Consider the following 15,054-nt stretch of genomic DNA (forward strand, 5'->3'; position numbering starts at 1 on the left):
TGCATTGTCAGTGGCAAATTTTTAAGACTCTGCAAACCAAAGGAAGTAGGAAAGGCCTGAAAGAGGGGCGGGTTGTAGGAACGTGTGGGAATTGCCACCTTCTGTGGGACCCAGGTTAAGACGGGCCCCTTCCGTAGCATCGCAGGTGCAGCTCACACCCCCGGCCACGTTTCTATTGATGGTGCGAAATGCTCGGTGACTGTCTGGTCATTACCCCAAGAGCTGAACATGCTCTGTGACAGCCTAGCGCTGCTGCTGGGAAAAATAATTTAAATGCTGGTGGCTGCCATCCATGCAAAATCAAAAAGTATGTGCGCAGCCTGCATCAGCCCCTCAGGCTGGGGCGGCACCACGGTCCCCAGCAACCCCAGCACTGCCCCAGTTTGCACATGCATTGCCTTGGGACAGCAGGGACACAGAGATGCCACCGAGGGACACCTCTGCCCCGGGAGGAGCACAGGACGCCGTCAGCCCTCACCCCGTGTGGCACTGGGGCGGGATGGGGCGCTGGGCACGGCGTGCAGGGGCTGGACTGGGTGCAGGCAGCAGGCTGGGTGCAGGCGCTGGGTGCAGGTTTGGGCACAGGGCATGCAGACAGGGTGCAGGAGCCATGGCAGCAGGGGTGCTGAGCTGTGCTGCGCCAGGCTGATTTCTCGAAGCCGTGCCACAGCAGCCAAGCCATGCCATGCCAGCCGTGCCATGCCATAGCGCGCCAGCTGAGCTGAGCCATGCCATGCTAAGCCATGCTGGGCATGCCATGCTAGCTGAGCCATGCTGTGCCATTCTAAGCTGTGCCACACCATGCCATGCCGTGCCAAGTCATACCAGCCATGCTGTGCCATGCCAAGGTGTGCTAGCAGTGCCATGCCATGCCAGCTGTGCCACACTGTGCCAAGTCAAGCCAGCCACTCCACGCTATGCCAAGGTGTGCTAGCAGTGCCATGCCAAGGTGTGCTAGCAGCACTGTGCCATGCCATCCGAGCTGTGCCATGCCGTGCCAAGTCATGCCAGCCATGCCATGCCAAGGTGTGCTAGCAGCACTGTGCCATGCCAGCTGTGCCACGCTCTGTCACCGGTGCCGTGCCGTGCCGTGCCGTGCCGCGCCGTGTCCTGCCGCGCCGTGCCGTGCCGTGCCGTGCCGTGCCGTGGGCGGCTCTCCCCCACGCGGCGGCGGCGCGGGGCGGTGGCGGCGGCTCGCCCCCCCCACCGGCGGCTCTCCCCGCCCCGGGGGCCCGGCCGGGCGCGGATTGGTGCGCGGCGCCGGCCCCCTCGGAGCGCGGCCGCCATCGGGGCTATTTGACGTGTCGGTGGGGCCGGGGAAGGGTTTCGTCTCGCCGGGGCCGCCGCCGCCGCCGCTCCGCCGCCCGCCCGGCCCGGCCCGGCCCCGCGGAGCCCGGCGCCCCCCTCCCCCCCCCCCCCCCCCCCCCCGGCCGCCGCCCGCCCCAAATGAGCGGTGCCCCCGGCGGGCCCCGGCCGAGGACCCCGCCGAGCCGCGGAGCCGCGGGCGCCCCGTCGCCCCGGCCGCCCCCCGCCGACCCGCTGCGCCAGGCCAGCCGGCTGCCCATCCGCGTCCTGAAGATGCTCAGCGCCCACGGCGGCCACCTCCTGCACCCCGAGTACCTCCAGCCGCTCTCCTCCACGCCCGTCAGCCCCATCGAGGTCAGTGCCCGCCGCCCCCGCCCGCTTCTCCGGGGCCGCCCGGGGTTCGTCCCTGCCCGGCGCTCCCGGCGCCTTCCCTTTTCCCTTCCCTTTTCCCTTCCCTTCCCCCGCTCCGCTGCAGCCCGGCTGCCCCCCCTCCCAGCCCCGTCCTTCTCCCCGGCCGGGCGCATCCCGCCCCCCCCCCCCCAGCCTCCGCCTCGTCCCCCTCCGTCCCCCGCGCCCTGGCTCGGCGCCGGGCCCGGCCCCGCTGCCCCCGGGATTTTGGGGATGGGATGGGGTGGGTGGGGGGAGGCCGGGCCGGGGGCGCCGTCGGGGTCTCCCCCTGACCGGCTCCGCTCCGCCCGCAGCTGGACGCCAAGAAGAGCCCGCTGGCGCTGCTGGCCCAGACCTGCTCGCAGATCGGCAAGCCCGACCCGCCGCCCTCCTCCAAGCTGAACGCCGTGGCCTCGGCCGGGCAGCCCGCCCCCGAGAAGGAGCCCACCGCCCGCCCCACCGCCCTGAAGCCGCCGGGCAGCGGGGACGCGCCGCCCGAGGACAAGTCCAGCTTCAAGCCCTACTCGAAGGGCGGCGGGGAGCCGCGCAAGGAGGGGGGCACGGACAAGGCCGGCTTTCGGGTGCCCAGCGCCGCTTGCCCGCCGTTCCCCCCGCACACCGCCGCCTCGCCCGGCAGCTCCCGCGGCGCCTCGCCGCAGCACTCCGAGCCCAAGGGCGCCGAGGAGAAGAAGGAGCCCGAGGCGGGCAAGCCCAGCCCCGAGGGGACGGGTGGGGGGCTCGGGCGTGGGGCAGCGGAACCCGGGGCGCACGGCGAGCCCCCGTCGGGCCGCAAGTCGGAGCCCCCAGCACTGCCGCCGGCCGGCCATGTGGCCCCCGTCTCGCCCTACAAGCCGGGTCACTCCGTCTTCCCCCTGCCGCCCTCCAGCATCGGCTACCACGGCTCCATCGTCGGCGCCTACGCCGGCTACCCGTCCCAGTTCGTGCCCGGGCTGGACCCCACCAAGCCGGGCCTGGTGGGCAGCCAGCTGCCGGGGGCGCTGGGGCTGCCGGGCAAGCCGCCCAGCTCCAGCCCGCTCACCGGGGCCTCGCCGCCCTCCTTCATGCAGGGATTATGCCGGGACCCCTATTGCCTGAGCTACCACAGCGCCTCGCACCTGGGCTCCAGCAACTGCTCCAGCTGCGTGCACGACCCCGGCAGCCTGAAGAGCGGATACCCCTTGGTGTACCCCACGCACCCCCTGCACTCAGTGCACACCACGCTCTCCTCCAGCGGCACCCCCAGCCTGCCCGGCCATCCTCTCTACACCTACGGCTTCATGCTGCAGAACGACCCCCTTCCCCACATATGCAACTGGGTGTCTGCCAGCGGACCCTGCGACAAGAGGTTTGCCACCTCGGAGGAGCTGCTCACCCACCTACGGACCCACACGGCCCTGCCGGGGGCGGAAAAACTCTTGGCGGGTTACCCTACCTCCGGGCTGGGCTCCGCAGCCTCCTGCCACCTCCACCTCCCGCCTGCCGCCCCTGGGAGCCCCAACACGTTACCCGCCTCCCTCTCCTTGCGGAGCCCACACACTTTGGGACTAAACAGGTACCACCCCTACGGCAAGAGCCATTTGCCCACAGCCAGTGCCCTGCCGGTGCCCTCCTTGCCGGCCGCCGGACCTTACTACTCTCCATACGCGCTCTACGGCCAAAGACTAACTTCAGCTTCTGCACTGGGATATCAGTAACTACGGCGGCCCCTTCCCCTGCTCCAGCCCCCTCCTCGCCCCAGCCCCCTGCTCCCTCCTTGGACTGTGTATTTATTTACTGTATGTTAGCTTAAAGCTGGGAATATAAGTGCATTAATACACCAATGAATCAATGGTATGCAAAAAGTCTGTGTCCAAAAAAAAAAAAAAAAAAAGAAAAAAAAAGAAAAAAAATTCTTTACTTTGCAGGTGTGGGGCTTTTCTTTTTCCTTTCTGTTTCTTTTGAAAATTTTTTTCCCTCCCCCCTTCTTAATTTCCCCCTTGAGAAATTCTTGCATGACTCCTGACACACAAGGAAAAAAAAAAAAAAAAGCATTTTCCTCCTCCCTCTCCGCGTTTATCATTCTGGGATTCTGTTCCTCTTCATTTGTAAAGTTAACAGATGTAATATTTTTTAATTTTTTTTTTTTTTTCGGTGCCCGCGGGGGCGGAGGGGCCCAGCCTTGGCCGCACCGCCCCCCGGCCCGCGGCGCGGCTCCCCCCTGCGCGCCCCCCCCCTCCCCCGCGGCGGGGCAGCGGGCCGGAGCGCGGCCGGCGGCGGGAGGAGCGGCGCCCCCGGGCAGGAGCGGCGCCCCGAGGGCCGGAGCAGCGGGCGGGCGGCGGACCCCGGCCGGGTAAGTCTCGTTTTGTTAATAAATGACTCTTGGTTATATCCACCCTCTGGTGTCGTCTCTCGTCCCTCCCCGCGCCCGGGCCCGCCGCCGCGGCTGGGGGGTCCGCGGGCCCCCAGCACCATCTAGCGGCAGCCGGCCCCCAGCCCCCTCCCCGGGCTGCCGGCCCCCCCGCCCGGCCCCGCCGCCGCCCCCAGCCCCACCGCCCGCTCCGGCCCTGGGGGGGGGGGGGCGTGTGTGTGCTGGATGGGGGCCCGGGGCCGCGGCCCCGCCGGTGCGTGTCCCGGGAGCAGCGCGCCGGGTGTTGCCGTGCGTGGCGGCGGAGGGAAGGTTCGAGAAGGCGTTTGGAGCTGACGGGATGCGGAGAGCCCCAGTGCTCCCCGAGGGGCGGCGGGTGGCGCCCCCCCACCCCCCGGGGATGGAGTTTTAGGGATGGAATTGCGATACTAACGGGGCCCGGGACCCTCTTCCGCGTGGGGTCCTGTGTGCCCCCTCCCCATTTTAATCTTTTTGCTGTGCCAGGAGCGTGCGGCGCGGGGTGTGTGTGTGATAAACGGCTTCTGAGCTAGGTACGGCTGCCCCCCCCCCCCCCCCCCGGGCAGAGCTGCTGTGCCTGCCCTGCCACCGGGGAGGCGGCGGGGGCTGCGCTGCCGCCCACCCTGCACCCCAGGGACAGGGCTTCTCCCCCAGCAACAGCCTAGCCCTCGCAGCGGGACCCCCGGCTGTGCCCCTGCTCCCCACGTGCTCCTGTCGCCCCCCATCACTTCGTTTTTTCGGGCTGTTGAGCGCGTTACTCCTGTTGCATTTTGGGTGAGTGATGCAATTAATCCGATTTAATTGCCTTCTCTATATTGCCTTATGCCCTGTGTTTAAATTCCTTTGTGTCCTTTGAGCTGGAAAATAATGCGCTTGGAACAGGGGCTGGTTTTGCCGATGGGATTTTTATTTTTCTGCCCGTTCCCGTGAGCGTCGCCGTAGGCGTGTGGCTGGTGTGGAGGGCCCTGGCCAGGGTCTCCCGCTGGAAACAGGAGTGGCCGGTGGTGCCCGGGGCTGGTCTCCCCTTGGCTGGCGGAGGGGTGGGCAGCACCAACCCCAAGCCCCCCGAGGCTGGGGGGAGGAAGGTTTTGCAGGACCACAGCTACCCCTTGCCCTGCTGTGAACATGGCTCGGGTCCGACGCTGCCCAGGGTCTCCCCGCGGTTGGCCCCGCTCCTTCGTGGCAGGATGTTTGCAGGGTGATGGCCGGGGATGTGCAGAGGACGTCTGGGTTCAGAGCAGAGGGGGCTTCGCTACGGCTGTTTGCTCTGCCCTGGGGCAAGGGGTGCCAGCCCCAGGCTGCTGCAGCCGTGCTGGTGTCTCCCATCCCCGCATCCCGGCTGGATGCCAAACCCTTTGGCTCTGGGCGTTGCGGCTGACGTTCCCTGCGGAGCTGGGCACCACAGGGCAGCGGGCGCAACACTGGCAGGACAGCTCCAGTGTTGCCATCCCCTCTGCTGCGGAGCTATGCGGTGGCATTGGAGGTATGCTGGCCCCCCTGCCCCTCGGGAGCACCGCCACTCCCTGGATGGGGCGCCCACTCCCACCGGTGATGCTGCTCGGTGTCAGCCCTGCTTGGGCGCCGTCGGTCCCCGGTGTAATTCACGGCTCCTGAGCTGCAGCTCCGAAATGCCGTGCCTGCCGTGGGTCCCTGCCGCAGCATTGCGTTCCACCGTGCTTCTCCCTGGCTGTCACTAGGTCTCCGCTGCCAGCACTGCTGGAGAGCCTCGTGCCGTGGGGCGGGAGGGTGATGCCACGATGCCCGTGGGCCTGCACAGGGCACGACAGCCTGGCACAGCCGATGCAGAGTCTCGGGGCTGCCAGGGCCGTGTCATGTGCCAGCCAGCAAGTAGCTGGCGCAGAGCAGCCCAGGCAGGGGGCGAGGGGCTGGCACAGCTCACCGTCCCACCGGAGCCCTGCTCTGGGAGCAGGGCAAGCTGCCGGGTGCATCCTTCCTTTACGGCAAAGGACCGTCTCCCCGCAAACCCCTGCTCACGCCAGGATGCTCCCAGCTCCAAAACTGAGCCCATGGGCATTTCCTCCACCGACGGTGGGAGCTGGATGCTGCTCAGATGCGTCCTGCCACGCAGAAGGTTCCCTGAGGAATGTTTTTTCCCCTCCCTAAAGACTGCAGCACCAGGGCCAGGCTGTGTAAACACTGCAAAGTATCATCTGATAGCAGCCGACACTCGGGGGCTTTATCTGCCGGGGAATGATTGTGTTGCCAATATATTAAATAACTCCCTATGTAATGTATGCCCAGGTTATTGCAGAATTCAATTTATAATAAGAGCACTGGGATGCACTTTATTAATCATTCTGTCTAACAACCTGCACTCCACAGTTTCGGTTTGATTTGATTCAATCCTGTCTTTCTACAAAATATATGGCTGAGTGGGTTGGATAATGTATGGCTTAATTTAGAGTTGTATGGGTTTGAATTACCATTTTCATAATGTGCTGTGCATTAATCTGTTGCATCATTTATACAGAAAAATGTGCAAGGTTTCAAACCTCTCCAGGAGGCAAAAGTCACCTAAAGGGAACGTGGAGCGACAGAAAAAAGACCCTTTCAAACCCAGCTGGTGGGGGGCGGCTTGGGGCGGGTGGGCTGGGGTAACGCAGGTGGGTGTCGGACGCGGGGACGGCGCGTTGGAGGCTGTGCTGGCGGCGCGTTGGAGGCTGTGCTGGCGGCTCCCCTCCCTATTGCCCGCCAGCGACTCCGGTTTGCCCCGAGCTGCTGGGGGCCTCCAGTGCTTGACTCACCGGTGACCCCGGTACCGATGCTCGCCGCGATTGCACCCGCCGTCAGTCACCCCGGGCCGGGAGGAAAAAGCTCTGATTATCCAAATACAGTCATTAAAGGGGAAATGTGTTTTTAGGACTGTCAGAGTGATTAATGAGGGTTAGCAATCCTTGCAAATGCACTTGTTTAGTCTAACTGGCAGCCTCTATTTTCCTATTGATTTATTGCGGCAGTTGCCAGGGCCGCGGTGTGTGTGGAAGGAGCCGGGACTGTGCGCTATGTAAGCGGCGAGCACGCAGGGCTGCGCAGCGGCGGGCACAGCCGAGCGGCACGGCAGGCTTTGCTGTGCCGGCCCGTCGGAGGCAGCTGAACAAAGGCAACATTATACCTTGTGCTGGGGAAGGAATAACTTGGACGCACATGCAGAACAGCTCCGCCGCTCTGCGTGCCTTATAAATATCCCTGTTTGTAAAGCCCGAAGCCCATCTGACCACAAATGATCTGTCCACCTAATAAATACGTGAATGAAAGCGCAAGGCCGTATTTTTTTTTGTTGTTGTTTTCCTTCCTCTCCTGCACACAAATCCCCGATGTCTTTTAGGTGATGCAGAGGTGTCTGCCCACAGACGTACAAGGCGTTGCAGAGACCAGACCGGAGCACAAAGTCTTCGAGGGCTGCTGCGTGCCCGCCAAGAGGAGGTCAGGTCAGGATGCAGAGGCAAGGGCCGGAGCAGAAGCGATGGTGGGTGGATGAGAAGTTTCTCAGCTGCATAAAGCAGCTTTTCTTTCCACGTGAGCCCTGGTGGAAGCCCCGGAGAATACGGGCTCTGTGTTTGTCCTCCCAGCCGGAGTGGCGCGGACGCCTCCCGTGCCTCCACCAGCATCCCCGAGCCCAGCCTGGCCACTCAGCCCAGAGGTCAGGGCTTTGCTCTGGGGGACGCTTCGTGCCACGCGTGCTGAGCGCAGACCCGGAGGGACAGAGCCATGCTCGGAGATGGCCCCTGCAGCCACCGCTGCCGCCGGCAGTGTTCCTGCTGCCTGGGGCTGTGTGCTGGAGCCGGGAAGGGAGCAGCCGGCGGCGGTGATGCGGAGCGGATGGGGCAGCCTGGGGGTACTGGCATGCAAAGCTGCACCCCTGGTTTGCAGCCATGAGCACAGCCCTGTGCCGGAGCCTGGCGCTGCCCTGGCCTGTGGTTTGTGTCCAGCCAGTTTGAACAGCACAAATGATGAGAGGCCTTGGAGGAGAGCAAAGACCTTGAGGTGCTCAGCGACCCCCCCAAGCCAGAAGAGCATGGGCAAGCGCCCGGGGAGCTGCGGTGACCAGGAATGCTGAGGATGTGAGAACACTTTTGTATGGCTTTGAATGACAGCAGAAGAGCCGTTGCTGTCACTTCCCTGGCCATAAATTGGTGTGTGGTGTGAATCCTCCCAGCGGCACCAGTGCCAGCTTGCAGCAGCGATGCACCAGCGTCTTCCCCACTGTACCAGGACACCCGGTTTTGGCACCCCATGGGAAATGCCCAGCATGACCCATGGCCGTGGCTCCCTGCTTCTTCCACAATGTCTGATCCCGGGTGCCGGGGCTGGCTGACCCGTGCAGCTCGGCGTGGCGATCCAGCATGGGTGCAGAACTGCTGGAAGGCTGCAAACCTCCCCAGTCCTCGGGCTGAGCCCACAGCAGCGCTGGGCTGCAGCCGTTCCCTGCAGAGTGCAGCCCTGCTCGTGCAGATTTACGCCGGTGCGCATGTAAGTGATACTGTTCATTACTGTGATGCATGGTTAATAGTTATCTCTCTGTTTATTATCATGATGAATAACTGAAGAGTCGTAATTCTGTATACACAAATGTTTCAGCTAAACGCTCACTGGAGAACGCTGGGGGAGACGCAGGGCTGACAGCTCAGTTTACAGAGTATATTCCTGTAGCTCACTTCACAATAACAAACAGATTTCCACAGACCATAATGTTTTCTAATACAGTGTTTATGGAAACCTCCTGGAGCAGCTTTACCATGACTTCATCCCACCTTCCAGCATGGTGCATGAGGTGGGCCGGGGGGGATGTGACCTCTGCAAGGATGGACCCACCTTTGCAGGAAGAGATGGTGGAACGCCACTGCCGGCACCAGCAGAGCTGACCCTGATGGACTGAGCAGAGCTGGGTGGCACGCTCAACGCTGTGCAGGGTGCAACGCGACCTCCGCCAGAGCCTCATGGTCCCAAACACCAGAGGTCGTCCCTCCAAGCACCAAGAGCCAGAGCCCTCCCGGTTCAGCAGAACCTGGAGGCAGCTGAAGGACATGCGGCATCTCAGGCATCTGACAGCTTTGGGGGGCTTTTTAACCACCTGTAAACCCAGCTCGCAGACACACCCCACTGGAGCAGAGAACTGAAATGACCTTTTTTTTGTCCCCCACGTCTGCAAGAGGGCAGCTGCTGGTGGCACACAGGGCCATGCCAGTGCCAGTGCTTACCACAGCAGCTCGTGCATTTCTGCCAGCCACCGGTGCCTCAATGGGAGAGGGAGATGCTGCTGCTCCAAGGAACAAGGGACCAGTGGGAGCCTGGGGTACTGGTGCTGCCTCCTCTCCCACTTTCGCCCCTGGCCAGGCTGTCCTGCAGCCCCTGAGCTCCACACAGTGCCAGGAGCCCCTTTCCACCACCAGTACTTGGAGAGCAATCAGCCCTTTCACCATCCCGGTTCATGACCCGCACCCATGCAAGGATGGGGCTGCTCATCGCCCCCTCAGTGGTGAAGCTGGCAGCCAGGCTGGGATACCCGCTCAGCTGGGTAGAGCTCCTGTAGAAGTGACTGATTGTTTCTGCTGGAGCAATGGTTATCTTCACTGGGTTTCATTCCAGTTCCCTGTGCAGGCTCGGTGATGTCTGTGGGGCTGGAGCGGGATGGTGGCCAGGTCCTCCCTCTGAGGTGGGAAGAGCCACGTTCTGTGGAAAATGTCTCTGACGTGAAGCAAAGCGCGAGCCGGGCTCGTGGGGAGCTGCTGATTTGTCACGGGCATGGAGCAACCTGAGGTTTGCAAGAAAATTGTTGCTCAACCTGCCCAGGGGAATTTGCTGCCCCAATTGCTGAGAAATGGAGCCCCAAAGCCCTTAGTTATTTCTGGGGTTTCTGAACCTCTCGTAGGGTCTGGTTGAATGTTGTATTAGGAACAACTGCTTGGAAAGGGCTTGCTGGATGCACAGCTCGTCCGCTCCTCCAGCTGCAGGGATGTGCTCTGCCCTGATTCCTGCATTGATAGTTCCTGAACTTTTCTGACTTGTGTGCACCGGCATGGCTCCGGTGGGGGAATCCTGCGGCACGCACCAGCAGACCCCTGTACAAGCTGCGCTCCGCTGCTTGCTGATGAACCTGCCTGGCTTCTCTAGGGGTGAAAAGCCAGAAGGGAGTCCTGGGGCAGGGCTTGGTGGGGTTTTTCCCCAGGGAACATTGTAAGGGCAGCACCAGGCTGTCGGCAGCTGGTTTCCCAGAGTTCCAGCTCCGGCAGTCATGTCGCTTGCTTTCAGTGCGTCCTGGTGCAAAGCAGAGCCCACAGCCCTCCCAGCCGTGGAGGAAACTCAGAGCATTGGGGGCTGTTTTGCCATTTTGGGGGTCTGGCTCACATTGCTTGAGCACTGGGGGTTGTGTACGGCACCCGGCACACATGCAGATGAGTTTGCGGGGAGGCCAAGGCAGAGCCAGGGCAGGGCTGGCACCTCCAGGGGCTTTGCAGGGGTTGCTCTGTGCAGGCCAGGGCATGGGGAGAGCTTGACACCAAGCTGTGGCACAGCCAGAGGGTGGGCAACGGGCACCAGAGCCCCTCCAGCTCCTGGCCTTCGGTTGCTCCAGGTTGCACCCCACATTGCATGCTGATGTCCCTCCACTTGCACCCCAGCACGGCGCAGCGATGGGCTTTTGGGGAGAGGGGCCAGTTGTCTCCGCGGTGCAGCATGGGGTGGAGCGGGGTACCAGGGATGCTGCCAGCATCCCACATCCCGCCGCCGCCCTGGGGTGCTCCGACTCATTCCTCTCCCCTGTGCCTTTCTCTCCGCTGCTGTGAACGGCCCTTTTATCTCTTGGGTAGGTACAAATGGAGCTGTCAGATGCGATCAGCCCTGTGATATGACAGGTTGCGGGAGCCGGGGCCCCTCAAACAGAGCAGCCTTGTCTGTCAGAGCTGCCTGACACTCCCCATAATGGCCAGATGGATGAGACTCTGAAAGTAGGGCCCGGCGCGTTTTCAACTCTATTTTGGGTGAAAACACTTCTTGAAAGATCTTGAAAGGAGCTGGCAGTTTAGTAGTTCAAATGATTAATGAGCACTGGCTCTGCCGGGTGGATTTCTCGCGCCGTGCCAGCAGCTGGGCTGCTCCAGCGGGCCAAGACACGCTGCTCTCCCCCCGGCTCCCCCCACGCCCCCCTGGTTTTCCCGGAAATGACACCAACGCGACAGGCCCCGCATATGGAAAAAGTTAAATATAAATTACTGCTGAAAGAGGCCTCGCTGAGCGGAGTTAGTTAAAGATGTTTATGGATTCAGAAACACGGGCCTGCATATGTATTTAGGGATGACAAATGTGATTCAATAAGTAAGGAATTTCTCCGTGGGCTGAGGCGGGACCCGCGCGGAGCGGGCGCTGCTCTGGGCTCTCTGGCTTGGCCGCGCCAACGCCGTAAATCCTGCAGACAGGCTCCTTTTTCCTTCCTGGGCAGCTCAGGGTTTATTTTCTTTTTTTTTTTTTTCCTCCGGATCACACCAAGTCACTGCATCTCCTGTACTTGGGACGTGACAGTGCTGCTCCATGCCTGGATCCTCTGCATGCATCCCCCAGGGCGACTTCGGGGGGCTTGGGAAAACGTGATGGATGCTCCATGCAGGTCACTGGGGACTGTGCTCTCCATGCCGCCACTGGTGCCAGGCACGTCCCCGTCCCCAGGCTCTGCTGTCCACCCGGAGAGCTGCGCTCAGCAGAGCAGCCGGACCCTTCAGGACTGTCAGCAGATGATTAATGACCAACAACTCCAAAACTGCCCCAGTTGCCAGTTTGGGTGCTGTTTGACCCAGTGCTTAATGAGTTCAGACGTGCTTCTGCAAGCCACTTCACATGGGCAGCCGGGCACACTCATGGAGCCTGGGGGGGCAGGGGCACGCGCATGTCCCCCACCCAAACTGTCCTCTGCTCCCGCTGCTCTTTAGCATCTCTCTTGGGGCACATAACATCAGGGGCCACAACAAACTCATGCAAGAAACCCCTAAACTAAACTCCAGCTGCTGTGGCACAGGCCAGGGAGGGATGCCGGATCCATGGCAGGGATGCTGGGTCCATGGCAGGGATGCCAGCTCCCAGGGAGGGGTGCTGGATTTGGGGCGACAAACCCCAGCAAACCTGCAGTGATGGGCAGTGCAGGAGCCGGTCCCTCGGCTCCCCCCCATCCCGCCACCTCCGTGGGGCTCGCAGGGAAGCGCCTTTCAGGGGGTCAGCGCCCGGCCGGGCTTTTGACAGACAGCCACATTCCTTTGTCCTGATTTTATTCGTTAGCAACATTTGGCCTGGACACAGAGACAGCTAATGAGGGACTGAGTTTATTGCAGTTTGATTTTTCTGTTAAAACAATACAATAAAATAAATGCACTTGGAAATCTGGTATGTGTTTGTACATAGTAGATTTATGGCTCTGGAGGCTTCCAGAGAGACGCAGCCTTTCATTCCCTTCCTTATTGGAACAGATCATATTGCAGAGTTTAAAGGGCTCTGGAGTTGTGATTTATTTGAAGAGAGAAACTAGGGAAATCCAACTATCTGTTCCCTGGCTCAGATCATCCAGTAACTCCCCGGCCAAGGGGACGGATCTGCACCGCCTCCACAGATATTTTTTTTTTTTTCCCTCCTGTCGCTTACATTATCCTGCTCTAAATATATCACCGAGACAGGGCTGACTCCTGACCTGGGCTTCAGCACCTCACCAAGGCTTCCCCAGCCCTTCTTGGAATCCCACAAATAAATCATACTCCTGGAACCCTTTCTGAGCTCCTCTGTGCCACTCACGGGATGGGACCTGCGCAGGGCCAGCCACTGCCTTGATCCAGAGCAGAGATCATGGCAGATACCTTGTTTTTATCTCTGGAATCAGGTGATAAATCTATGCCACCGGCAAGCCCTTTCCCCTTCCTCTCTGCTTTCCCAGCATTTGCAGGGTCCCTGGGCAGAGGAGAGCCCAGCAGCTTGGATCCAGGTCAGGATTTGTGCCTGAAAGCCTTTTTCATGCAATTCCTAGCCCATGGGGCCCTGCCTTGTTTCTGTGGCTCAGCTGGACCTGCTGATTGTGGGATGCTGCTGCGGTTCCTGCATCTGAGTGGGACTGTGCTCTGGGCCAGGGCTACGGCAGCCGCTTCCCTCCTGCCCTCGCAAAGGAAAAATGTGTTTTGCCCCTCTCTGAGGTTTCCAGCACCGCAGGGATGAAGCACCTCAGCACCATTTGGGGGGACAATCAGAGCATGCACTGCGATGGCTCAACAGTGCTGTTGTGGTGCACCCCACCCCAGCACCATCCCAGTCATCCCAGTGGTTCCCACTAGCAGGAATAAGACGAGACTGTTCCCCGAGCCCAAAACCAGGCTTTTTCTGAAGTTATTTGTTGTTTGCAGGCAGGAACTCTCCGGGTTTTGGTGCAAAACCTCTCCTGCTTCTCCCTGGTCCTAGGAACCTCTGGGACATTTGGGAATGACCAGTTTGGGTCCCGCCAGCAGCATTCATCCTTCCTTGTGCTGTGCTGGGAGGCCCACAGGAGATTACCCTTCTGCTCTGCCTGACCATCTCGGCTGCAGGGCAGATGAAGAAAAGGAAGGAGTGACTGAGATTTCCAGCTCAAGGAGAGCTCTGGCAGCTGCTCTCCTCCTCCCACCCCCAGCTCCATCTCACTTCTCCAGCCCGGGTTTTTGCAGGGTATTTTCTCCCCCTGCACACAGACGGGCTCTGTTTGCCATTAGCTTCCCCTCCTCTGCCCTAGGAGCTGATCCGAGTGCTAATTCTCACGCATGTTTCGGGTAAATCTACTTTCTTTCCTTGGATGAATTGTGGTTTCCAAGCACCATTAATCATTTCCCTTTAGAAAACAGCGTCGGGGGGCTGGAAACATTGCTTCTTTATTTACTGGGAGGATGACCTGGCACGCTGGCGCCCGGCCACGGGGCTGGCGTCTGTGGGACGACATGGAGTGCGGAATGAAGCCTCAGGGTGAGCTCCCCTCCATTGTGCCAGGACCGCGGTATTGGCTCCCACCAGGACCATGCCCTGCAAGGACAAACCCCCCAGTCCCAAGGTTAGATGTGAGCAAGAGCCTGTGGAGCAATAGGATGGAGGATGGAGAGGAAAATGCCGCTGAAATGCCATGTGTTTTAACCCTGTCCTCAGAGCCTCTTCCCGGAGGGGTCGTTCGCCTGGGGGCTTGTTTGCACCATGAGATTTGTTGTGGCAGTGGCAGAAATGCCAGCCCTGTTCTCTGCCTGCCACAGGCACCCCTCAAAATGCCTGGGATATGAAATCAGGACCCTCTGCTTATCACCCGCTGCTGGGGCTGGGGTGGGCAGGGAGTCAAAGGGAACTTCTCCTGCCCCGATTGCAGCGAGGGTGAAGAGGTGCAGTGAGCACATGTGAACGGTTTCCTCCTTTCCAGCTCAGGACTGTCAGAGGATGATTAATGGCCCACGCCACAGAACTGCCTTGATTGCCAAGTGCTGTATTGTTAGCACTGACATGTAACGAGCCCGGACATACTTTAACACAATTCTGCACCATAATCTGCAAATAACGTTCGATAGACTTAATTTGTTAAATATTTCCCCCTGCACAGTCCCTCTCCCCACCATCTTTCCCTTTCAAAGCCAGGTCTGAGCAGCCAGGGGCCCAGCTGAGTGCTTTGCAGCCCCCCAGCCCCGCCATGGCACTGGCAGCCCCGCTTTTGCCAGGGATTTCCCTTGCTGGGCTCGGCAGCTCCTTTAGGTTTCAGCTAGAGAGCAGCTTTCTCTTTTCTCCCCAGCCAAACAAAAAATCAACTTTTTATGCACTTCCAACCCTGCGCAAGTTTGGTCACCTGCTACTGCCATGCTCTAGTAGGAGTTGCAATAGTTACTGGCAATTTTGGGGTTCCACCAGATGGCTTCAGGGCTCCCCATGCCAATAAAGAGGTCACCACACCAGCTGGCACATGGGCGGGGGCCGTTGCACCCAGAGCAGCTCCCAGGTCCCAGGTAAAAGCC

At 60.9% G+C, this 15,054-nt stretch overlaps 1 protein-coding gene across 1 annotated transcript; it reads left to right on the forward strand.

The window, feature by feature from the left end:
* Nucleotides 1-1,446: 1,446 nt before the first annotated feature.
* On the forward strand, nucleotides 1,447-4,063 carry ZNF703 (zinc finger protein 703; the record flags this gene model as incomplete). Its single annotated transcript, XM_080370348.1, has 2 exons — nucleotides 1,447-1,659; nucleotides 2,007-4,063. The coding sequence occupies 2 exons, from the start codon at nucleotides 1,447-1,449 to the stop codon at nucleotides 3,384-3,386; spliced, it is 1,593 nt and encodes a 530-aa protein (XP_080226474.1). The 3' UTR covers nucleotides 3,387-4,063.
* Nucleotides 4,064-15,054: the final 10,991 nt, after the last annotated feature.

This window comes from Falco punctatus (genome assembly GCF_963210335.1).
Source record: "Falco punctatus genome assembly, chromosome: 20".
In the NCBI taxonomy this organism is placed as follows: Eukaryota; Metazoa; Chordata; class Aves; order Falconiformes; family Falconidae; genus Falco; species Falco punctatus.